General features: G+C 48.8%; 2 protein-coding genes and 1 long non-coding RNA gene across 3 annotated transcripts; all 3 read left to right on the top strand.

Annotated features, from left to right (window-relative positions):
- The first annotated feature begins 1785 nt into the window (after window positions 1-1785).
- LOC144095278 (solute carrier family 2, facilitated glucose transporter member 8-like) lies at window positions 1786-12483 on the top strand. The gene is made up of 5 exons (XM_077629055.1): window positions 1786-2056; window positions 3153-3478; window positions 4005-4279; window positions 9425-9697; window positions 12084-12483. The coding sequence occupies exons 1-5, from the start codon at window positions 1786-1788 to the stop codon at window positions 12481-12483; spliced, it is 1545 nt and encodes a 514-aa protein (XP_077485181.1).
- A 3492-nt stretch (window positions 12484-15975) lies between these two features.
- Window positions 15976-17758, top strand: LOC144094720 (uncharacterized). The gene is made up of 2 exons (XR_013306549.1): window positions 15976-16039; window positions 17380-17758. It is a non-coding gene; the product is annotated as an uncharacterized LOC144094720 (long non-coding RNA).
- A 70-nt stretch (window positions 17759-17828) lies between these two features.
- LOC144095277 (facilitated trehalose transporter Tret1-like) lies at window positions 17829-24907 on the top strand. Its single transcript, XM_077629054.1, has 5 exons — window positions 17829-17873; window positions 19086-19346; window positions 20926-21182; window positions 23319-23591; window positions 24553-24907. Exons 1-5 carry the CDS (start codon window positions 17829-17831, stop codon window positions 24905-24907), a joined length of 1191 nt encoding a protein of 396 aa, XP_077485180.1.
- The last annotated feature ends 801 nt before the right edge of the window (window positions 24908-25708 follow it).

Below are 25708 nucleotides of genomic sequence, written 5' to 3'. Positions count from 1 at the left end.
ATCTTTATTAAATCGTTCGCTTAGGTTTTTTGTTCCGCGTACAGTGCGTGAGATCCGCTTTGTCTGGGTACCTGGGCATTCGGGCGCCTATTTTAACAAGGTGGCTGATTTATTGGCAAGGTCAGCTCTCAGCGCTCCTGTAATCTATCCCGTCCCTCACCTCATTCTGTTAGAAACTTCACGTTTCCAGCGCTTCCAACATATTTCAGCCAACCTGAGTGATCCATTGCTCAATACCGTGGATTTTAGCCACTTAAAGTTCCCATGGAATATCCGGTGGTGTAAATCAAGGCTTTGTGAGGTGTCAATGACGCTTCTGCGATGCAGAATCCCTCACTTAAATTTGTACTTATGCAGATGTGGGCTCGCTGCGACAAACCTTTGTGTATCATGTGGGCAAGTTGAAACAATAGATCATTTTCTCCTCTCTTGCCGGCGGTTCGCAGTTCAGAGAAAACAGTATTTGGAGGTCCCTCTTTCGAGGTTAGGACTCGCACTGTCTCTTCCAGTTATTCTTTCGTTCAGTGCGAGCGCAAAGGGATCCCCGTTAAGCAGTGTCTGCTGCTACCTTCATGATTACTTAAGTGCAAATGATCATTACCTTGTTAGCTGTATACAAAATTTTCTCGCATGTTCAAAAATGCTCGATTCTATTCCTGGTAATTCATATTTAATTCATTTGACTGTTCCAATTTTTATATTGATTTAGTCTTCTCACGCCTATTTTTCCACGCGCAAATACCTCATTGGGATTATCTACTGAACTTTGACCAATCCCCCTGCGTGGGTATGTGCCATGCTTACTAAGGAGAAGAAGAAGAAGAACTTTATCGAAGACGAAGAAGAAATCTGCAGAGGCCTAGCTACGTTCCGTTTTGCTCTGCGGGGATCCTCACCCAGGGTGAATAATGCAAGGCGTAAGTACTTCTTTTCACATCGGCATTGTGATTAAGTAGCAAAGGTCAGTCCGTCATAACGGCGTAAAAATGAACCTGAGCCCGAAATTTCGTGGTTCGCGGATTTGAAACCTTGCGAAGCCTCGGGGCACCTCTTAACCCTAACTCGAGTTCCCATCTGCTATGACAGCCATCGGATGATCGGTGAATTTTCACGAAGCGACTAGCTTAGCCCGAGTTTGTCGACATTTAATCAGCGTTTATTCCGTTGAAAGCTGGCAAGTATGCTTCAGTAAGGAACCGCCACGGTGGATCTGCGATTATGCCTTTTGGCTGCTGAGTGCAAGGCCGTGCGATCTATAGTGCCGCCGTGGCAAGCGCATATGCGATGAAGGCGAAATGCAATAAAGGTCGTATGCTGTGCGATGTGAGTGCGCGTTAAAGAGCCCCGGGTGGACGGGGTTAAACTGGAGTGCTCTACTGCGGCATATCTCGCAGTCCAGGTGTGCCTTTGGGAAGTTAATCTTCATATGTATAATTGAGGCTTCGGTATATAAGGGAACTTCTAAGGCGCCCGTGTGTTGTGCGATGTCAGTGCACGTTAAAGATCCCCAGGTGGTAGAAATTATTCCGGAGCCCTCCACTACGGCACATCTTTCTTCCTTTCTTCTTTCACTCCCCCTTTATCTCTTCCCTTGCGGCGTGGTTCAGGTGCCCAACGATATATGAGACCGATACTGTGCCATTTCCTTTCCCCCAAAACCAATTATTATTATTATTATTATTATTATTATTATTATTATTATTATTATTATTATTATTATTATTATTATTATTATTATTATTATTATTCCCAACCACCTGGTAGCAGTCGTCCCCGAACGCGGCCATGGAGGCCCTGCGCAACTGGCGCCCGGCAATCAAGGGTGCCACGCCGACGAGGGAGGCCGACGACCCTCTGGCTTTCGGCAGGCACGAGCGGGCCATGATGGTAGCCTGCCTGAGCAACCTGTCCGCCGGCACGGCGCTGGGCTACGCGTCCACGTCCATGCCTTACATCGAGCGCGAATCGTGGTACGACCTCGAGCGCAGCTCCCCGCAGAACCGCTGGGCCGCCGACGTCCTCTTGCTGGGAGCCGCTGCTGGGGCGCTGCTGTCCGGTGAGTCGTGCGCCTCATACTGCGTAGACCTGCCGCAGTTTGAGATGCTTGGAAGAATTCGTAACGTACAAAGTGTAGCCTTGTTCGGAACAGACTGCTGGTCTTATAATTTGCTCACTCAGACCGTGATTTGGTGTGGAAGGCAGCTACACCCGCTGCTGGGCACGAGAGCTGCCAACGGTATATATACACGTGTGTGAGCAAGCGCGACTTGAAGAAGCCTTCTAGCCCAAAATATACGTTGCCTAATGGAAATCTGGCAGGCTGGTGGTGATCGCTGGTGCAGATGTTCATGTACACACAATGTTGTATACTATATCTGCTTAGGCAGGGGTTTCGGCGCACAGATAACAATAACGTGACCCCTCCAGTTATGTAGACATGTTCCTCGAAACAGCTGTGCCGTTTGCCGTCTTCTCCGCCTTATGTCCCGTATAATTTTCGTTGAACAGTGTCAACTATTTCATTAGCCCAACTCAGCAATTTGTTGAACTGGTTGTCGGTGCACTCTCAGCAACGCGTCGACTCCACTGAATTTTTTTTATTGACGTGGACATAAAATGAAATGCTGGTGCCTGATTATGGCGCCAACTACTCGTTTGCACAGAAATGATTAAAATCACTTGAAGTGACGGCATAACGCTCAACAAAGCGAAGCTACAACACACACAATCCACAACACAAAAATTACAGTCGACACGCCAGAAATTCTAACATAAAATAAAACAATAAACTATAGGCGATGATATCACCTAGTAACATAAAATGAGGATGTACCATAAACAATAGCATGTACTAATGACATTAAACGTTATAAAAATAAAAACCACAAATTCAAGAAATAAAAATGAACCATGAGCGGCAACAACGATCACATACATCAGATTCATAATAGAAAACACATATGATTGCCAGAACACTGGACAGTCCCTGCCGAGGCGAACAATCGCAGAATTTACACAAGCATTATCTAGTACTTCTCGAGAATTCTACTGTCCTCAAGGAAAGATTTGAGTGCTATGATGACCTGTTTTTGTAGCGCATGCGTCTTCCATGGGCCTAACACATTTTGAAGACTGAAAGGCCTTTACTCAAGGGTGTCTCAAGTCCCTCTTCAGTCGTGTCCTAACACTGTCGCGCCCTGGGCAATCCAGCGCATGGAATTCCTTCGAACCGTGCGGGTCCATCGCACGCGCAGGGCTTCTGCTGCACCTTGCGGGTCACCGAAGAACGTTGCTACTGTCAGCCTTCGGCCTAGTCAACGCCTGGATATGCCTCGTCGTGTCCAACAGCGTCACCATGCTGTTCGTTGGCAGGGTGGCGTGCGGCCTATGGCTCGGCGTGACGACCAACTCGGCCAGCCTGTACGTGTGCGACGTGTCTCCCCCCATCAAGAGGAGCCTCTTCGGCGGACTCGCAGAGGTGTGAATCCAGGCCGTGTCCTGCTCATTGCTAATTCCATTCAATGCCTTCAGTGCCTTGCGGCTCCACTTATCGTTTCCAGCCACGTTTGCTGCAAGGAGAAAGTGAATACGTCTCACTATGATACAAGGGCTTTGCGCTTGCGTTTGATGATGAGGATTCTTCGCACGACTGCATTTGCCCCCGAATGGTACGCATTAGAGCAATAATTGTCATTAAATGCACATTAAGACTCCTTTTGTAGAAGATATTGCTCGCGATCTTAAACAATCAAAGAGGAAATTCCACAGCCAGCACATATTTGTTTTATTCCTTGAGCTCTGAGGCATCAATCTTTCATTTCCCCCCTCCACAACTACGAACTAGTCAGGAATGCGGGATACGTATTTCAGTTCATCTACAGTTTTCATTTGAGTCCGGATCTGTTCACTTGCATGTTTCCAAGAAATTAAATGTGAGAAGAAGTTACGTGATTCTAGCCTGAAATGCATGCACAAGGACTCCTAGCGGGCCTTGCTGACTGCAGGTAGCCACGAGCGTGGGCATGCTAACGACCTACATGCTGGGCGGTCTGGCATGGCAGATCAAGGCGGGCCTGCTTGCGTTGCTGCCCGTGCCAGTGTTCGTGCTGCAGAGCTACGTCATCGAGAGTCCCCGCTGGCTTCAGTCCAAAGGTCGCTACCGTGATACGAACACCGCCATTGTGCAACTCTACGGCGACGACCTGCCGACTGACTTCAGGCTCAGCAAGATTGGGGAGGACTCTGCGCTCTCTTCGCTCGGCCGACAGAAGTGCACCAGGTGCGTAACAACTGACGGAACTCACTGACTGTCCCGCCATATCTTGTAGATAAGTTGACAAAAAAAAAATGCGTGATGATCAGAAATCTGATGCGCCAATTCTTTTAAACAGGATGATTATTTTGATGCTGCTGCTCCAAGTCCAGGCTTCACACACGCGGCAGAACTTTTTTTTTTTAGGGTGAGGGGTGAGTGAGGATTTGTGCAACTTCTGAAGGGTGGTGCCAGTGTAGTGATTAGTGGGCGCACAACCGCCGCCTACTTCGAGGGGTGGGATAGGGTGTAAAGGTGGCCGATGGTTGGTGATTCAGGATGGCTATTGGTTTTCCCACTGCGTCTTTGAATTCGATTCCGCCATCGTTTTTTCGTGCCGCTGAAGCGTGAGCTTCTAGTGGGTGTAGGAGTCATGGAGGGTGGACGTAGAGGGACAGGTGGTAAATGGCGCTTCTGAAGGGTGAGGGTGGGCAGGAGTGGTCTGGGTAGGTGAATCGAGTGGGCAGCCCGAAGCTAGGGGGCTGCAGTGTTTTTGATGCTGGGTATGTGGTACCGATGGAGGGTGGAGGCTTCCCTTTTCAAATCTACAGACAAGCCGCCGCCATTTTCGAATTGCGGCACTGGTGCTTCTTACACGGTAAAACAATGGATGCAAGCGTTCCCAGTGCCCATATTGTGGTGTCTACCTGGCGTCTTTTCAAGCGGCTTTTTTATTATACACGCTGTAGCCTGAAAAAAAAAAAACCCCGGTAATGCCAGCCACATGGCGGCACACATATAGCTATAAAAACATGGGACAGAAATCAGAGCAATACCATTCCGCATTTCGTTTTTATAATATGTCGGCAATGTCATCCTCATGTGAGAAAGGTTAATAACCAACGCTCTGATTCCTTCCTAGTAATATTAGGCGTCCTTCAAAGGCCAATGTCCGGTCCCCTTCTGTTTTTATATCTATCAGCGGCATACCCATGCACGCATCAACCCCATGTTTGCCGATGACTGCGTTGTCTACCCACTGTTACTAACCCCATCTGATCAGCTTGTTCTCCAAAAACACCTAACTAGCTGGATGCAAGACTGGTGTAGCCAATGGCTCATGGATCTTCGCCCCAATAGATGCAAACACGTGTGATTTCAGCGCCAATGCAATCTCCTTTGTCCCATTTAGTAATCTCAGGCGTCGCAGTCGAACTAACCAATTCTTTTAAATACCTTTGCGTAACCTTGTGCGAAAATCTAACCTGGAATGCGCATGTCACTAACATCCTATCGTCAGCTAACACAACCCTTAGTTTCTTAAAACTGCATTTTCGGCACGCGCCCCCCAAACGTAAAACTTATTGCATGGAGTTCGAACAAAACTACAACATGAATCTCCTGTATGTCGCTCTAACCAAATCTTTCTGGAAACTTGACTAGAATCACTACGAAATCGAAAAACCAGATTCATTCATTCATTCATGCTATTCATGTAATGTAGGCATATCATATTTAAAAGCAGAGTCTGATCTAACAGTTACTTGTCGTCGAATCGCCAGAATGTGCTCGTTTCTAATGTTTTTAGGGCTTACTTCGTATCACTCACCACACCAGGTCTTCTGCACGCATTTCACTCCGCATCTGCAATCCCCAGCAAGTTGACCGCCCGCATGCTCTTATACTACAAAGTTTGCTGCATCATTCTTTCCTCGCTTAGCCATAGACTGGAACGGCCTTCCACACGATGTCAATGCAACCAATAACATCCATATTTAACCGATAATATTTTATATATAAGTTTGTTTGCACGTATACCCACCATTTATAGAATACCTTGCAAATTGTGGCTCTTTAAGGCAATGAGCCGATACTTCAGACATGGTAACTGCGCGAAACACATACACACAAGACAGGGGCGCGCGCGCGCGCGCGCGTGTGTGTGTGTGTGTGTGTGCGTGTGCGTGTGCGTGTGCGTGTGCGTGTGCGTGTGCGTGTGCGTGTGTGTGTGTGTGTGTGTGTGTGTGTGTGTGTGTGTGTGTGTGTGTGTGTGTGTGTGTGTGTGTGTGTGTGTGTGTGTGTGTGTGTGTGTGTGTGTGTGGCCCGACAACACGTTCTACTTAGCAATAAGCCGATGTGGTGGGACGCAGAGCTCGGCAAGGTGAGATGCAGCGACCATAGAAAGGTGAAGTCTCAAATTAGCCTACATTTTAACAGGGGATGGAAAAAAAGTGTATTCGGTTGCAACCACAACCACATTCGATATTGATTTCAAAGAAGAAAACTCAAGCTATGTGTTTATTGTTTGAATGAAATTACTAGAAGAATTAAATGGGGCGGAGTGCATTTGGCAGGCACACTCAGGTGACGAATACGGGTTTACTAATATCCCTGGGGGAAATTCTTCAAGCGCCGACCAATCGTTTAAAAAAAATGACACTTCGACCGTGGCTTACCGGGGCCCTGTTCACAATCTATCCCTCAAGAGGAAAGTATGTAACAGCTGTGTCTAACTGGCACTCACCTATGGGGCAGAAAAGTGGAGGCTAACGAAAAGAGAAAATGAAAAGAATTGGTTTTTGGGGAAAGGAAATGGCGCAGTATGTCTTACACCTCGGCGGACACCTGAACCACGCCGTAAGAGAAGAGATAAAGGGGGGACTGAGAGAAGAAAGGAAGAAAGAGGTGCCGTAGTGGAGGACTCCAGAATAATTTCTACCACCTGCGGATCTTTAACGTGCACTGACATCGCACAGCACACGGGTGCCTTTGCGTTTCGCCCCCATCGAAACGCTGCCGCCGCGGTCGGGTTCGAACCCGGGTACTCCGGATCAGTAACCGAGTGCTCTAACCACCGAGCTACCGCGGCGGGTTAAAGAAGAAGGGGCGAACCTAAATTGAGGGCAACGCAGCGAGCTATGGAGAGGAAAATGATAGGTGTAACGCAAGGAGACAGGAAGAGGGCAGAGTGGGTCAGGTAACAAACGCGGGTTAATGACATCCTTGTCGAAACAACGAAGAAATAGTCGTGGGCAGGGCATGTAATGCGAAGGCAAGACAACCGATGGACGTTAGGGCTAACGTACTGGATACCAAGACAAGGCAAGCGTAGCGGTGTGCGGCAGAAGGTTAGTTGAGCGGTTGAGATTTAAAAGTTTGCAGTGATACGGTGGCCGCAGCTGGCAAAAGGACAGGGTTAAGGAGAAATATGGAAGAGGCCTTTGTCATGCAGCGGGCGTAGTTAAGGTGTTGATGACGATGACAAGGATTACAAGGATGACAACTATTGCTTAACGTCTCATTTGGTAATTTTTGTAGGTGGTGTAAGGAATGGTAAATGAGCATTAATTTCTCTAAAGCAGTTTCCATGTCATTTTCTGGATGCTCATCTCATACAGTTTTCACGGTCAGGATTCAGAAAGAGAAACAGAATTTAAATACCTCGGTCTTCATTTTTCTCAAGACATATCATGGTCGAAACATTGATATCATATGTAACAAAACTTTTAAACGTGTCGGCTACCTCCATCGTACATTGCGCAAGGCCCCAAAGGACACCAAACTGCTGACATATAAAACACTTATCCGCCCCATTCTTGATTACGGCTGTATCATATGGGATCCTCATAAGAAATTCGATACTGAAAAATGAGAATCAGTTCAAAAGAAATCAGTATGCTTCATCTTTCACTACTACGGCCGATATTTTTCCCCTTTACATTATGTAGCCTCAGGTCTCACAGCACTATCATCTCGCCGCCGCCTGGATTGTTTGAAGTTTTTATACACACTGGTTCATTCTCAGCGCCTTAATCACTGAGCAATTATTTGAACTTTAGCAAACCTTCCATCACTAGAAGTTTCCATAGCCTGAACCTTACCCCTTTCTTTCGCCTCACTGAAGCGTTCAAACACAGCTTCTTTCCCTTGGCCATTGAACACTGAAACTGCCTGTCTGGAAACGTCCGCTCGATACCCATTGAAGTGTTTTTGGTGGCCATGTTAGTGACATTTTTATTTTTATTTTGTTTTTACACGTTTGTATTTTTCTACATGACTTTTCTCTCCCTGCCCACTCCTGCTATAACCTAATTAAGGCTGCAGTGTGTATGTATGTATGTATGTATGTATGTATGTATGTATGTATGTATGTATGTATGTATGTATGTATGTATGTATGTATGTATGTATGTATGTATGTATGTATGTATGTATGTATGTATGTATGTATGTATGTATGTATGTATGTATGTATGTATGTATGTATGTATGTATGTATGTATGTATGTATGTATGTATGTATGTATGTATGTATGTATGTATGTATGTATGTATGTATGTATGTATAAATAAGTAAATATATAAATAAATCAAACTAAAACTAGTGGCTAAAAGCTAGGAAGTTCTTGGCACAGGTTGGAATGTGATGTGAGAAAATTTGACCCAGGGGAACACTGGCCTCAGCGTGTCGGAAAGGGTATTCGTCTAATCTGGACACGAAGCCAGGGATGGGATGACTTTTCATCCTGTAGGAGGGTAAAAATCTTATTTTTTTCTTCTTTTAACTGCATCTTAAGCTGTCATCTTAATGACTACAGGCGAGAATTGCCGATTTCTTCTTCGTGGACCACAGCGGGTGGCCTATATAGGATTTGAGCATCGGCCTCGCATGCGGGATGTGCGGGGTTCGATCCTCAGTGTCACCTAGTGCACACCGGTTTCCAAGCGGTACAAGCTTTCCCCTGGACTGGTGCTCGGCTTCTATGGAGTAAAATGCTTATTTAATTATTTATTTTGCAAGCACTGCCAGCCTTGTCACCAGGCCTTAGGCAGGAGTGGGCACATGACACAGTAAGAACAGAAACGCAAGCGAGATATCAGGCTCTGAAGAATAATCTGCAAAATAAGCAACACAGAAAACTGTTTCCGTCGGAATAATTCAGCAGGGAGAGGTCCGATATGAGGTCATGGTCTATGGGCAAGTGCGCAGAGTAGTGAAGAAATCGTTAGGCAATCAACAATGTTGGCGGGTAATGCGTTCCATTCGGAAACCGTGAGTGGGAAAGAAGAATTCTTTTGAAGACGAAAATTCCTTGTGACACGGCGCTCTTTGTCCAGAAGCTGTCCTTGAGCCATTAAAACTCATCACCATCTCTTTTTCCGTTGCCCTAGGATGCTGTCCGTCTGCCTGCTGCTGAATCTGCTGCAGACCCTGTCGTGCTCGCCGTTGCTCCTGCTGCGAGCCGTGCAGGTGGTGGGGCCGCTGCAGGACGTCATGTCCTCGCACGAGGCGGCCACTCTCGTGGTCGCCATGCACGTCGGCAGTGCGGCCCTGTTCACCGTGCTGACGCGCTGTGTGGGCCGCCGACTGCTGCTCGGCGCATCGGCCGTCCTGGTCGCCGTCGTCCTGTCCGCCATGCAACCGCTCGACTACATGGTCTTCAGGTTGGCCTCATGCCTTTGCGCCGCGCACCTTACGCCCGTCCAAAAGCTCTAGGTGGTTGAAATTAACTTGGAGCCCTCGCCTACACTTAAGGGCCGTATTCCGAGATTGTGTCGTAATAAAAAGCGTCATAATCTGCCGCAGCGGCCAAACCTGATTGGTCAAAAAACCGGAAGCGGATTTCGGTTCGGTTGCGACTGTAAGCGGCGGCAGAATGTCACTGCGTTGCGCTTGCCGCAGCGAAACGTCCAACGGCGCTTTTGCTCTTTGCCGAGAAAATGAACGCGACCAATGCGACAGAAGAAACATTCAGCAACAAGTTTGGTTGCGCATTAGGTTTCACTGGAAAGGAGCACTTGTTCTTCCACTGTGGAAAGGAGTAATACCAAATCTGCTTTAATTACCCAATTGAGTTCAGCAAATACAAACAATATAGCTCAGGCACTCCTTTCTGCATCGTAAAGGCCGGAGGTGTACTTAAAGAATATATTGTGCGCAACCACGCATGGCTTTTCAGTGACAGAAGGCGGCCTCTACAGCCGTCGATCGCCGATGGTAAATAAAAGGCAGCTAGCTTGTTCGCACAACACGGCGTTTTACATTTATCTTGAGGAAAAGGGAACGGAGAGGAAGATTTGTAGCATGCACTCACTCGCTGCACAATGCGCGCTTCGTGCCGGGCTGAACCAAGATGCCGTGACGACTTGCCGTGTGCAACATCGCTGAATGTAAATTGGTGCTGTGATCGGACGGTTCTGCAGACGGTAATTTACGTTTTTTTAGTCATTTTATGCAGGCACTGCAAATAAATAAAAGAGATGAACTAAAAAAATCTTCTTACTGTGTTTCTCTTGATACATGCGTTGGGAGACTTCGCAGACGAAGTTTTCATAGGTTCGGCGTGGTAAGAAGCGCACGCATGCCCATTGACGCTTTAAAGCTAACTTGGAAGCTAACTCGCGAGCTCAATGATGCAAAGTCACACCACCGCGGCTATCGAGAACCGTAAAGGACACCAAAAAACCACGTCTGGCATGTCAAACGCTTCGGTGCAGCAGCGCGTCGCTGGCGACTGACCATCCGTGCACGTGAGTAGTTTCACGCTGGCAGACATTTCACACGATCATGATGCAGGACGCGTCAACAGCTAATATAGAGAGCTCTAGAATAGGAAATGCACGTTTGCGCACAGTAAACGCAAGCAATTTTCGGGACATTATGCTTTAGTTTACCTCATTCAACGTACGCAGACGAGATAACTCTTGTGATAGTGTCACCATCCGGTTTGAATGAAGAGAACAATTCCTGCAACAAACCGGTGCTCGTTAGGCCTAGGATCTACCGAATCGTCCAACGAAATAAACAGGCCGAATTTATTGTTCATCCAATTCGTTATAGGCACGACAAGACGAAGCGAAAATCCCGTACCCAGTTTATAGCCAGTTCACGGGCCGAAAAACGCAGTAAAATCGACGAGTTCACTTCGAAGCGAGAGGCTCCACTTCAGAGCGCGCCGTTATGTTGGCTGTCGGGCATCTGCTACGTTCACTATGTGTTTAACCTCACCGTCCGGTTTCTTCGACCCTTTTCGCTGCATCCGAACCACCACATCCGCTTCCGGCGTTTCGACCAATCAAGTGTGCCCGTTGCGGCAGCTTATGACGCTTTTTATTATGACACAAACTCGGAATACGGACCTAGGTCTCGTAGTGCATGCGCCAATTTGGGACGCTAACCTCTACATATCGCACATTGCATATACAGATACGCCCTTTTCCAAGCCGAGGTGCTCAGGGATGTGTGCCCTCATTTTCCTTGTCTACTAGCCGTGTGCTACCAGTCTGATTTCAAACGCTAAGCACTTCTCTACATTTCTTTTTAAATGCGTAAGGAGGCCTTCACGCGCTGCCATTTGATGGGCAGTCATTCCGCAGGTGCCTTGACGTAATTTATGTTACACATGGGCGCACGCAGGTCTCTCCATTAGGGGGAAAGGGGGTGTAAATTCCATGGTAGCCATTGTTCGTGACTTAGTGGTATAGAAGGGAACAAAATGGGGAAGGAATGCGACCGGCCCACTGCGTCCGTCTCGACAACAGGAGGGCTTCGTCAGGTGGCGCCCCCATGGAGATCGGCAAGCTTCGGAAAATGTAGGAGAGGAGCTCTTGACGACTGTTCTTGCAACAGCTTATAGACCCGCTGACCTTTCAATCCACATGCGTCGTGTGGTTCAGTCTTACTACGGTCACGTTTTCTTTGGCCGTCTAGGTTTAGGTTTAGTACGCGATACAACGGTGAAGCTTTCACCCGGATGGTGTCCTCCGTGCACTCTAGTTGTGAAGGAGAAAGACTGTATTCTGCTTATAAATGGTGTCTGCTGGCAACCAGCTCCGCTCTTGCTCAGTGGTCAGAGCCCGCGTGCAGGCAGTGGTCGGCGGGTCAGAAGGTACCTGACGGCACCCGCTGGGATGCCCTGTGCTCCACGTGGCTGCTCGCGCTGACGTACTCGGTGGGGCTCTGCCACGTGCCGCCGCTGCTGACCGTCGAGCTGCTGCCACTCAAGAGGTGGCGCTACCTCACTTCCTCGTGCGTGTGGACCGGGCGTTGGCTGCTCGCCTTCGCGCTGGTGCACTGCGACGACGAGCTGTTCGGCGACGAAGGGGGCGATCGGCAGCAGCCGCTGTCCTGGGCGTTCAGCCTGGCGCTGGTGCTGGTCACCGCAGCCGCGGCCTTCTTCGCGCCGCACACCGAGGGCCGCCCGCTGGCAGACATCCACCGAGACGAGTGACGTCACAGGGCGCCTCGCCGACAGCAGCGCGGCCTTCTTCCGGACGCGTCGGAAGACTCGTCGATCGATGCGTGCTCGCACGCCAACTATTTGTTTTAACGATCTACACCTTGTGGATAGAAAACTGTCTTACAGCGCTTCCTTCTTTGATGTTGTTGTAAATTTTCAGCGGTTTAGTGAAATGGTTGTGGCGCAGAGAGCACGAAGACCCGCACTAAGTGTAGATGACACAAGACGCTCACCAATCACCGCAAATGATTTTATAAAATGCCGATCATTCTTGCACGTATGCGTCGTTTGTTAGGAACTGCATATGGGTACGCTTTGTCGTGAAAAAAAAAAAACACATGCTATTGGAGCTTGTTTTGGGCCCTTTGTATTGTGTCTCGTCATTGCGCCATAATTATTCGTACGTAACGTGTATCAGCTAGGTAATTAGAAACAAGTCATTTTCATCAGTAGTTGCTCTCAGCTTCGTATGTATGTATAAAGCCCCCTTTTAAGCCACATGTGCGGCAGTGGACGCTCATAAACCACACATACCCAGAAATTCTGGGAAAACGCATTATCGAAGAAATAGTTTATGAACGCAACTTTTTCATATATCGTCAGATCTCATGACAACAATCCGTAGATATCCCCCCAGCAGGTTTGCATTTTTTTGCTATTAACTTTTTGCTATTGTCAGAAACGCTCCCCTTCTATGGCATTAGAGCGATGGACGAACTTCAAAAGAAAAACTGCTACGCGTCGGAAGAATGGATAGCTATGTTCAAAATTTTCGTAACAATACCTTACAATGTTTCAATAATCAAAATTTTTGTCACAGAATCCTGGACTTGTCCTCGGCATGCACGGACAGAAATTGAATTTCAACAAAACCACACGCAGCAATTTCTCATCCTCCTGGTTTTCTCTCTATTCGCTTCCATTCATGAAGTGCAGCGGGGCCGGTGCTGCCAGTTACAACTGCACGAAAATGCGTGGTGCTTCCGTTAGCAATTATTGAGACTGCGCGTTCTCTTAGCCCCGCCTTTTAAGGAGTACGACTAATTCGCGCGTCAAAGCTAAAAAAGCAGCTGGGACGGATGTAAAGGCGCTACCAACATCAAGACCATCAAAAAAGAATTCGATCACAAATGGTGTTTCAGAACAAGGCGTGTTGAGCCACTGCAGTCATGCGAATAAAGCGCCATGACACTATAGTTAATTCAAAAGGAGCTCCTGAGCTATATGCCATCAATGAAGCGAATGAAATCTTTTATCCTTGCTGCCAACATGAAATTCCTTTGACAGGGGTACAGCAGCGCTGGCCTAGTCGTTTGAGCATCCGCCTCGGATGCGGGAGGTGAGGGTTCGATCCCCAGTGCCGCCGGGTACTCACTGGTGATACAATGGGTACAAGCTTTCCCCTGGTCAGGTGCTGGGTTATTTAGGGTGAAACGCTTCGGAAATGGGTCTTTCACCCCATCTTGAGTAGAACAAAATACCTTGTGTCATGGCGTTCTTCGGCCACAGATGCCCTTGCGCCATAAAAAAGTATCACCTTTCGCAGTTGGTCCGGTAAGTGCGTATGCACAGTCGAGCTCATTAAGGCCTGCTTAAGTTTTATTTGGTACTAGGTATCTCGCAATATTACAAGTGGCGTAATTTATAATTATTTTGTATTTCAATTGATCTAGCGATTTCTAATGACCACATTGTGTTATAACATTCAGCGCGACTAGCATTCAGCAAGCACGAATAACACTCAGTGTGACTAACATTCAGCGCGACTTTTACAGCGCGTCGTATGCTGTAAACGCAAGAAAATGGGTCACACAAGCCACACCGGTGGCAGCACCTGCTACCAAGGGCGGTGGCGCATCGCTTAACCGCGGCACAACTGCGCCAGTAGTTGTAGAAGAACTCCCAGGGACCTTTGAATGACAACCCGAGAATAGCCTGTTCCGCGTATATGGGCATTGAGGCATTAACGCTATCACATCATACCCTTAAGGCGGAGCTTAGTTGTCCCCTTCAATCTTTTTCTGATGTTGAATTCCAATGGCAGATCGAGAGCGCTCCGCCGGATCACAAACGGAGCGCGTAGTTCAGGCGGAGATCACTCCCTCCCATTTTGCCAATGGAATACATGCGCTCCCGCGGGGGCACTTCAGCGCAAGAATAGCTCCAAGTTCCGGCAACATGGCGGCGCCCTTCGAAGCACGGCCTCTCGCTTCACCAGCGATTCGTCCTTGCCGCCACACTGTCTCTCACGTTCACGGCAAACAAAAGGCGCACGAAGCTTTCGCTTTGTGTGATGATGCCCGCACCACAAAATTCTAGTGATGAAACGCGCCAAATTTTCAGATTGCTTCCTTATTTACAGACCTGCTAGGCTTAGAGAGTACGCGTCGTCTGACGTCAGAAAACGCGGGAGGTTCAAACAAGTCAACGATTTTGGTCTAAAAAGCGGTCACAGAGAATTGACCGCGATGGAATTGACATCCCGTTAAGAAAATTTTTTGTTTTAACTTGGGCGGACGCGAACAAGACGAAAAATAATTACATTTGGGAGAATTCAATTTTAAAAAAGTAAAAAATACAGCTTGTACGTTTCCCGGATCACCGCGTAGCGACGACAGGAAGTTCGCGTATGCGACAGGACGGATGCAGCCGGTCATGACCGGAAGCAGACGCGGGCAAGTAAAACGTCGCGCGAGGTTCCGGTGAAATCTGCCGATATCGGCGGAGCAAATATCGCTGCTCCACAGAGCGATCCGGGGATCGACGTCTGATCCCGATCTGCCATTGGAACAGACAACTCGCACTCCTATTTTGCCATTGGAATACGATTGCTCCCAACAGAGCAGAAAAACTTGATCCGGATCTGCCATTGGAATTCAACGTGAGTCTTCTTTTCCTCGCTAAAGATCCGAGCATTGGCTGCATGTAGGGTCAGACGAATTTATGTTTGGGATCTGATATCATGTATGCGGTTGTGAACGGACTGGACTCATTTTTATATTGACTTCCCTGCCTACTTCCATAATTAAGGTAGGTTGCCTCCCTAAAAGAAAGTGCGCTCTCTCAATAGTCTACAGCTTTGATCAGAAGTCTTTAGGCCACAATTTTTGCTCTTCAACATTACAGTAGAGCACTCATACGATGCCCTTAAAAGATTGGGAGGTTTTTAAAAGTTAGGACGACGGCTGTCCTCAACTTGGAGATATTAAACGCTAGAGCAGTGTCATAAGAGCTTCACTAAAAGTGTGAAAAATAATCCATTAGGCCTAAATGCTGAAACGCTGTCTCATCTTAGCCCGGGAGGAAGGCGAAAAGTCTGGGAGTCGGTCTTTAATCCCTCTTCTTTTTTGCTAAATTCCTTCTTTAAACTTGACTTTCTTGCGGTCAGTTTTCATTCCAAGCCCGTGCATATTCTAAAGGAAAAGGATGAGAAACAGGAGGCAGCCACCGCGTGAGAGTTCATGCAGAGAAGAAGAAGTGGAATCAAGGCGTGCTCACTGCCATCCATATTCAGCGTAATCCTGGCGCATCGCAAGAAATCGGACGCGTACGCAAGTATTCCGGTGTCTTACTTTCGAAGGCGTCGCTCGTAAAAAGAAAGAATTTTGGCGGGTAGTGCCCACGAGGCTTCATTTATGCATATAATCACCGGAAAAGGACGAGAAGTGATTGACCCTAAGCAATTGCTGTAGAACGTAGGTTTGTAACAAGTTTGATTGTAAAGTCTACACAAAAACTTGCATGACAAGAAACCATGCCCTTTTAATGAGTGTGTGCCGAGGCTGCTCGCACATTGTGTCTAATCATGTTCAACTGTGGTGCTGCCGCGCTGGCTTGTTTTAGGATGCTTAGACTCGCCCAAGCTAAATAGAAGTTATGATGCAATTGTTTCTCTCAAATTTCATTTTAATCTTGTCATCCGCCTCTCCAAGAGAATCATTCCGTCAAAAATCGGGTCATGACTGCATTCTAACTACTCAAAAGGATGAAAATAGGTAGGACGAAACTCAAATGAAATTTAAATGCGATAGAATTTCATTTTGTCCCTGCCATTCATCGCTAAGGCGCCCGCGTGCTGTGCGATGTCAGTGCACGTTAAAGATCCCCAGGTGGTCTAAATTATTCCGGAGCCCTCCACTACGGCACCTCTCTCTTCCTTTCTTATTTCACTCCCTCCTTTATCCCTTCCCTTACGGCGCGGTTCAGGCGTCCAACGATATATGAGACAGATACTGCGCCATTTACTTTCCCCCAAAACCAATTATTATTATTATTCTTCAATTGAGAAAATTACCCGGAAATTTTATCAGAAGAAAGCAAAGAAAACTAAACATTTTTGATGGAGCGAGAACTAACTTAGTCCGAAATCTTTCGACTGAGTTTGTACAGCTGCAAACACAACTACTTATTGTGCATGCGACACGGCGCGTTGTATTATATTCGTACGGCCAGTGATGGTAGCTAGCCTGGCAACAATATGAAGGGACCATCTGAGCGCGCATTTCCTTACTGAGAGAACAAGAACTTGGCAGAGCTGGGCAGCTCCACACCTCCGTCCAGTCCTCTGGCCTCACCTATAGAAAGACACGTCACCCGTGTTCTAGGCTTACAGTTGCCTCTGTCTTCTTTTATGCGCACAGAAAGACGACACAAAAAGACAATGTAGACAGGACGGAGCGCATCCTGTCTACCTTGTCTTTTTGTGTCGTCTTTCTGTGCGCATAAAAGAAGTCTGAGTATGAACCAACTAGCCCCACAACGTATATTACTGGATTGCCTCTGTGCCCTTAGGCCTCACCGGGACACCTATTCATCGCAAAGCTGACGCGAACCACGCATTAAAATGTCTCACTCACTCACTCACTCACTCACGCACTGGCGATCCAGGTCTCAGGCGTCGCTGAAAGCGCCCTCACAAGGACCATCCTCTGGACTCAATGGCAATGCGCAGCAGGCGGCGGCCAACGCGGCTATGGAGGCACTGCGCCACCTCCATCCTCCGGCCAGAGGCGGCACGCCGACCAGCGGCAGCGAAAGTACTGTGGTACACGGAATTCATGTGCGCGGCATGCTGGCCGCCTGCCTGGGCTCCTGCGCCGCCGGCACCACGCTGGGCTTCGCCTCGGTGGCCATGCCTTCCATCGAGCGAGAGTCCTGGTACAGCGTGGCCGACAGCCAGTCCGGAGGCCGTTGGCTTGCCGATGTCCTGCTGCTGGGAGCCGCCGGTGGAGCGCTCGTTTCGGGTACAGCATAAGTGAGGTGTCGGTGAAGACGTTCCAGTGAACGCCTGAAAGACAAGTTTGCTGTCATTTCGTGCTCGTTAGTGACAAGGAACCATGGCCCTGCCTGAAGGAAGAATGGCCTGGAATATCGTATACAGGGTGTGCCAGCCAACTAGAAGCGGGAATTCTTCAAAAAAAAAAAAACTGGAGGACGCTTAAGCTTCGTCTTTAAGAGTGGAACGCGACAGCGTGTTGCAGCACTGTCAGGGAGTCCACGGAACGCCATCTCCCGTTCGGCGCGACGCCTTGGCCGTTAGACAAATCGCTCTGCTACGTACGGTGAAACGGACGCGCGGAACGGCAAACCACGTAGAAGTACTGCCAGGCGTCTTGCCGAAACGCGCGAGACTCAAGTTGCAGTCGTAGTTCGTCGGCACATCGTTCTCGAGAAACCCGATGCCACGAACGCCAGCATAGCTTGCGCGCCGAACGAACGGGCAGCAAGCCGCAAGCTTCGTGGTGAACGCGCTTTGGATGTGAGCTGCGTTGTTCGCCGCTCACCGCGTGATTCCTGCGTGCCCGCACGGTCCCACTGCGCCCGGACGAGATGGGCGGGAGGCGCTGCCGTCGCACGCTATCTGTTGGGGCAGTGGCGTACATTGCGAGGAGGGAGAGGAGAGATTTTTCGCTCACGGCCAACGCCGCTGACGCCGACACCGGCTTTTCAGCGACACGTGGCCCTTAACGCTATCGCGTTAAAAAAGTGGGTGGCAGCGCGATAACTGTTAACTGCAACGTTTTGTTTGCCTCTGGACCGTATGGCGCTACAGTGAAAGCCACAACCCACCCGACTAACTCCGCACTGCCCTCAGTGTAGTGGAAGAGAAGAACCGGACGCTTTCCACGTTTTATGCGAAGTGCAGGCAGCCCGAATTTCGCTGTAGATCACTGTTGGGCAACAGCAAACGAAACGCAGACATCTCGTGAACGTCTCCGAGACTTCAACGCAAGGCGTCGTAGATGTTTAATAGGGTAGAACGTTGGGCCAGTTGGTGTAGAGACATAATTGAAAACTTTGCGCAGAACAACACAGGACGGGAGGGAAAAACACGCACACACACACACGAGCGCAAAGGTGCTCGTGTGTGTGTGTTTCACCCTCCCGTCTTGTTTTATTCTACGCAAAGTTTTCAATTACGTCGTAGGCGTGTTTTGAACGAACCTGGACTGTAGCAAACGGGAACACGCCATAAAGTGGCTTCCCGCGTTTAAGAACTTATTGCAGGCTTTTCCTATCGTTCGTACAAGGGGCTAACCTAGATCAGTACCAATTGTCCCAAATGCTCATATGTAACGAGGCTCCGCCTGCAGGCAGCAGAACCAAACAACTCCCCACCCATCAATGTAGGCGTTCCACTGTGGTGGCTGGGCAGCCGCAAGACGATGCTGGTGTGCTCCGTGGGACTGGCCGCCTCGTGGCTGGTGCTGGCTGCGTCCACCAACATCGTGGTTCTCTTCGTGGCCAGGGTGTCGTGCGGCGCATGGCTCGGCCTCACCACCATCGGCGTCAGCCTCTACGTGGCCGAGGTGGCGCCCGTCGAGAAAAGGGCCCTCTACACGGGACTCGCCGAGGTCGGTGAAGAGTTTGGACGATATCTTTGCTACTCGGGGCACTCGTGCCACTTCCGTTATGCCCTGTTTGCCGTTTTCCTTTAACGGCACAGCGGAGAAGATGAAATAAGTAACGACTCCGGTTGTACTCGGTAAGGTGTCTCGTTGTCAAGCTTCGTCCTTTAGTAGGACGACACAGAGGGTAAAGCGTGGAGAGGAGGTCAATTGTACGAACACTCTGTGCTGCCATTATGGATTGCTTGCCCAAAATAGACGCAGAATCAACCACTGAATGCTCCAACAAACGTTGAAATCTCTTTAAGAATAATATTCCTGTACTTCTGAGCACCCTGATAGTAAAAACGTTGCAGAAATGATTCGCGATGTGGCTTTCACAGTACCGGCAAGAATGACGTGGGCTTGAACAATCGTTGTTGCATGGGTGGTATTTTGTCCGAATAGTATCGGTCGGTTATCTGGATGTGTTGCCATAATGGCTGGCAATACGGCTAGCAGGAATGTGGAGACGGTGACCGCTTTCGCCCTGGAGTCAGAGTTGTGGCCAGTGGGCCGACAGTCACTATAATAGCTGTACAGGGTGTTTCAGCTCATTTTACATAATTCTTAAAAATAGGCTTTTTGAGCTAAAAGAGCGCCTTCTTCAGCATATCATTGTCAGCAGTGTAGTCCATTAGAATACAACTAAGACGTGCTAACTTGCAGGGGTGTTAAACTAATTGAATAGTTAACTTTTAACTATTACTGTTAAGGTCCGTAATTACTGTGAGGCGTGCAGCCCACAATCAGTAATATCCATATCAGGGTTTAGAATTTCGAAAATGCTGTTGCCCTCGGAGCTGTAGCCCAACAAACTCTGTCTACATCGCGCCAAAATAGATGCGCTTTAGAGAAGCTTGCAGGCAAAGCAACCACTCCAGTGCTCGTAACTCGTCGAAATAGAGAAAATTTGTTGGGCCACAGCGCCGAGGGTAACCGCGTTTTCGAAATTCTAAAAACTAATATGAATATTACTTGCGCTGCATGCCACTGAACTCCGTGGCACGTTGCAGTTAAATTAATGATTGGTCGTGAGAGGTTGCTCGGCAAGAACAACCTGGGTCGCACGAACCCGTGCGGTGGCAGCATCTACCATCGCAGGACAGTGGCGCATCGCTTAGCCGCTGCACCTCTGTTCCAGCCGTGGTATGAGGACCTCCAGGGAGCTATGAATGTAAATACGATGGTGACCGACTTCGCATGTATGGGTATTAACCCGTTAACGCTGGTCATGTCGTTAAAGCGGAGTTTAAGTGTACCCTGCCGGTTTTTTTTCTTTCTCTCTGTGGACACCATTCGGACAGAAAATTCCGGCTTTATTTGGGCATAAGTTCTGACTTGAGTTCCGACGTCGGATACAGCGCCGCTTCGGGACGATTTTCGCCCAAATTTGCCCAAAACGGACGCTAAAAGCCAGCCATGCTTAACAAGCTCTCCAAGCCACAAAGTATCTAGTGGCAACTCCTCTAAGTGCTGCTATTTCTCTGAAGCAATTGGTGAGGCACATCCAGTGAACCTTGCTGCCCACCCGTCGCACCACCAGGCCGCCACCAGCGCAGGGATCTTTGCGTGCTACGTGCTGAGCGCCCTCTCGTGGCGCATTCAAGCGGCGGTGTGGTCCGTGGTGCCCCTGGGCCTTCTGGGCGCGCAGCGGTTCCTGGTGGAGAGCCCACGCTGGCTCCTCTTCTGGGGCCGTGTCCACGACGCAGACACGGCAGCCACACGCCTCTACGGCTACGACCTGCCGCCGGAGCTGAAGCGCCGGAAGAGCCAGGACGACAGCGTCAAGGCGCCGGTGTCGTACGCTGCGCAAGCCAAGCGAGTACATTCCACTCCTCAGCCTTGGCCAGTGCATTTTACGCACAGCGGCAGCTGTTGTAGCCATAGCCACGCCTGAGACGCCGTGATCGTTATCCGTATGAAGTGAAGTCATGACAGATCAAAGTCATGGGACCCGTTGCTATCAGTCACGTCGGTCATGCGGCAGTGGAGGTATGTTTCGGAAGTACTCGCTGTTGGGCCAGTTGGTTCATCATAAATTTGAATGGCACGAAGAAACAAACACAGAAAGACAAGGAAATAGAAAGAGTGCCTTAAAGAAAGAAACAGCAAGAGGCGCTCTTTCTGTATCCGTGTCTTCCCGTGTTTGCTAATTGCGCCATTCAAATTTATGAGGTATATATGTTTATTGTTCAAAACGAAGAATTGATCAAATTTTTAAAATTGCTTTTCATCTATTTATTTATGTATTTATATTTATTTACATACCATAATGACACTTTCGGGCAATGCATACGAGAGGGCGAGGGGATTAATAGTGCAAAATTGATTACGACAGCTACATAAGCAAAAATTGCACTTTACGAAGTTCAGAGGTTAGTTTGAAGAGAAAAATGAAAGAACAAAGTAAAAGAAATTTCAGAAAGCTACATAATTTTCTACAATAGTTACTATTATTGTTTTAAACAATTTACACAGTTCTAAAGAATGAGCTACGTGCACGCATTACATAAAGCAGGGAATGCAATACGATAGAGAATACAGCCCTCTACATGCAACGGGGAGAAGAAATAACCAATTACAAGCAGTAAGAAACATCTTAAAGTAATAAAAACAAAGCAACCCAGACAGCTCAACATTCTAATGTGTCCATTACAAAGTTTTCAGGAATGATGTGTTTTCAGGTATAATGAAAGTGACATCTGTAGGCAAACTGTTTATTCCGAGATGTAAAGTAGTAGAGGTGTATACTTAAACAAAATTGTGCACGCAGATATTAGACTAATTTTAAATGTGTGGTCTAAGCGAGAACATATATGAAGAGCAGAGCGTAAAAATGTTTTTAGAAAGTGTGATAAACCACGGTATAGTTTGTGGATGAAAGACAGACGGGAATTTAATCTACTAGTTTGAAGGTGCTGTAAGCTTAACGTTTCTTTAAGGCTTTTTTACGCTAGTTAGGGTGCAATAATCGTGGGCATTAAACTTTGCTACTTTATTTTGAAGTGATTCAATGGAGTTTGCTAAGTAAGCTCGATGAGGATGACAGATGAAAGATGCATATAGAAGAGCCGCATCACCAAACTTGCAGGAAGAGCCCGAGGGCACAGGCGTTAGAGCACAAGGAAACATTGCATGGAACACTTGCAATTAAACGCGCACAAACTTCCTCACTTCACAGTGGACACCTCAGCTGAACCGTGAGGAAAGAGAGCAAAGTGGGAGGTAAAGAAGAAACAGAAAAGAAGGTGGTGCAGTGGAGGGACCCGGAATAATTTATACCAGCTGAGGATCTAGCGTACACTGACATCGCACAGCACACGGGCGCCCTTTTCGTTTCGCATTCATCGAAACGCGGCCGCTTATCTCAATGTGGGTAAGTGTGGGCACCTTAAAACCGGTCGGCGGACAAGAGGGAGGGAGGGAAAAGCGTGAAGAAGGTAAGAGAATGAAAGAGTTTACTACCAGTCGACTCAATTAGAGCGACTCCTGGGGGTGCCGGCTAGGCATAGCTCCATTCCTTTTAGGCTCCTTCTGAGAAGAAAATGAGACCCTGGGGCATATTCTCGGCTCCTTTCCACAGCTGGAAGTTGCATGTAAATTCCTCGTTCCCTAACTTCGGCCTCCTGGACGAAACGGAACATCTTCTCTTTCGTGAACGGTACAACGACACGGCCTTCAAGTATACACGCTAGAGTTCTTGGGATTCAGTGGCCAAACACTTCTCCCACCACCATCCACCCCCAACACAGTGTGCTTAACCCTGGACCTTTCCATTGCGGTGACTCTTTCTGTTTCTGCCTTTTCATCCGCTTCTTCCTCCCTTTCCTCACGCCTAGATTCAGGTGTCCACTTCGACCGAGATCATTCCTGTGCCTTTCCCTATCTCATAAGCCTCTCTCCTCCTCCTCTCATCCCTCCTACAACCACGTGCAGGCACCTGTGCGCCTGCCTGGTGCTCCACGTGGTGCAGGGGTGTACGTGCGCGCACCTCTTCCTCTACCAGGGCACCCAGATCATGGAAGCCCTGGTGGCCGATCTGGCCGCGCCCGCGGCGGCCGCCATTGTCACGTTCTTGCACGCCGCCTTCGTGGCACTGTTCGCCTCCTTTACGAGCGTCACAGGTCGCAGGCGCCTACTGGGTGTATCCGCGTTGCTGGTGGCCCTCTGCTTCTGCGTCTTCCAGCCCTTCGAGCACCTCGTTTTCAGGTTCGCAAAGGGCGGACGATGACTGTTTCTTTACAAATGTCAAAGGATACGAGCGGAATGCGCAGGCGTGTTTCTGAGCCCCCAGCCTCCTCGATTATTACTTTTACCGCCTGGGTCTTTTACGACGAAATCGGACGAGTTCACATCACAGCCGCTGAAATACAATGTAGGGTAATGAGGCCGAAATGGGGCACCATCTTCACGGTGGAGTCAGTGTAGCACGGATGGCATTCATGGAGCATTTTATCACATGCTAATGACTAATAGCTCCTCTATTATGTTCTCTTACAGAGGCATTATGTATATGAGGTATAGTGACTAGCGCAAAATGACACGGACCCAAAGGAGCGCAGGACACCCGCTATTCCTGTACTTCTCCGCTGTCCGGGAACATTTAAGGCGAAAGCTTTTAATGACTCATACTCGCGGCCACGAGCCTGTCCGTACGATGTCACGCTCTTCGGCAACTGGATAAGATTGAGAATCTTCGTGCACGATGGGATTCGAACCACAATCCTTCCGTTCCGCATCCGAGCGTGCTAACGACTACGCTACTTCCTGCCAGCGCATATGTAGTTCTTGTCTAGGACGCTGGAGAGGGTTTGCGGAAAGGCTTCGAACCAGACGGATGCCTCCCAAACGCCCTCCAGTGTCTCCAGCATTTAAGATTCACAAACAATTGTGTACTGAGTCAACATCTTAACCGCACACCAGGGACATAAGCAGCAACGCCACGCTAAAGGCTTTCGCCTCACCGCACTTCAGCTAAACAAAGTGCCCCCCCCCCCCCCCCCTGAATTTTTCGCTATTCAAGCTGCCTCAAATAATGAATGACCAATTAATCCAATAAGCGCTCGGGCATCGTGTAATTGATAAATCCCTACTGCGTTCGTCATCTTGCACACACTGGTGCGCTGCGGGCCATTGCTGCTACCTCTCATCTGGTGCACGCAATTCGCAGGCAGTGGTCAGCGGGAAGCCGAGTGGCCGTGACGAGCTGGCGCGCCGTGTACTCGGTGAACCTGTTGGTGCTCAGCTATTCGGTCGGCCTGTGCCACATTCCGGGGCTGCTCACGGCTGAGCTGTGCTCTGGCCCCGGCCTCCTGAACCACGCGGGCGCTTCCGTCGCCTGGAGCCTGCGCTGGCTGCTCGCCTTTCTCCTGCTGCGCTACGACCGCATGCTGATGGAGTTTGCGCAAAGGGAGAACGTGCCGCTTGTGGTGGCCGTCACCATGGCGCTTCTTACCGGCGACCTGGTAGTGTTCTTGCCAGAGACCGAGCACCGCACACTGGCTGCCATCGAGCACGGCCGCTGAGGCCTAGCGTGGCGTAGTGCAATTCCTGTGTTTGCGCATTATAACGACACCGATCTCCGCCGGAACAAAGATTACGAACAGTGCACTCTTCCTCTTCAACGAGAATACCCGTCAGACCTGGAATTCATCGCATTCACCTTGATCACGTTGTAGCAATTGGTGCTGCGCTTAGGCACGCTGCACAAGCAAGAACGCAGCTGACGAACTCTTTTCCACTCCTGTGAGTTGAAGGGAGGACATGCCCGGAAGTGTTTTGCGTTTTCGTTTGGCTGCACGATTTTCAAGGTGCTCACATACATTGTCACGCGCCCTAATGTTCTACCGCGCGTGGAGCTATGGCTACTCATTGCCTACGTAGCATAGGAGCCACGGAGGCCAAAGTGGTTTTTTCAAGTCACTTTTGTTTCAGTACTGTACTGCCTTAGAATATGCATTTCGTCGCGCGCTCACGCTGATGCATTAATACATCTATATTTGCTATTACTACCACTTGTACATTGCGCAACTCTGTTTGACAGCTTTCTTGCCTATCGAAAAAGCGACCTTGGTTAGACCAACGTCAAGCCTTTAAAATGCGCCACAGTTCCTCTTGTCACGAGCTTCTCGTGGCCTAGAACTCCTTGAGTACGATGAGGTGAAGATTGCCAGATTTTAGGCGTTTGTTAATTACAAGCGTCGCAAATGCAAATGAGACTGCAATTCTACTGCCGCCACCAAATTGAGCGTGTTTCAAGCAGTTGGACAGGTTCGATTTGCGTCGACTGCGACTCAAATCGGTGTTGTTTCTTGCTATACGCCTGG

The sequence above is a fragment of the Amblyomma americanum genome, chromosome 6, assembly GCF_052857255.1.
Source record: "Amblyomma americanum isolate KBUSLIRL-KWMA chromosome 6, ASM5285725v1, whole genome shotgun sequence".
Taxonomy (NCBI): domain Eukaryota; kingdom Metazoa; phylum Arthropoda; class Arachnida; order Ixodida; family Ixodidae; genus Amblyomma; species Amblyomma americanum.
This window is presented reverse-complemented; position numbering and strand designations above follow the sequence as displayed.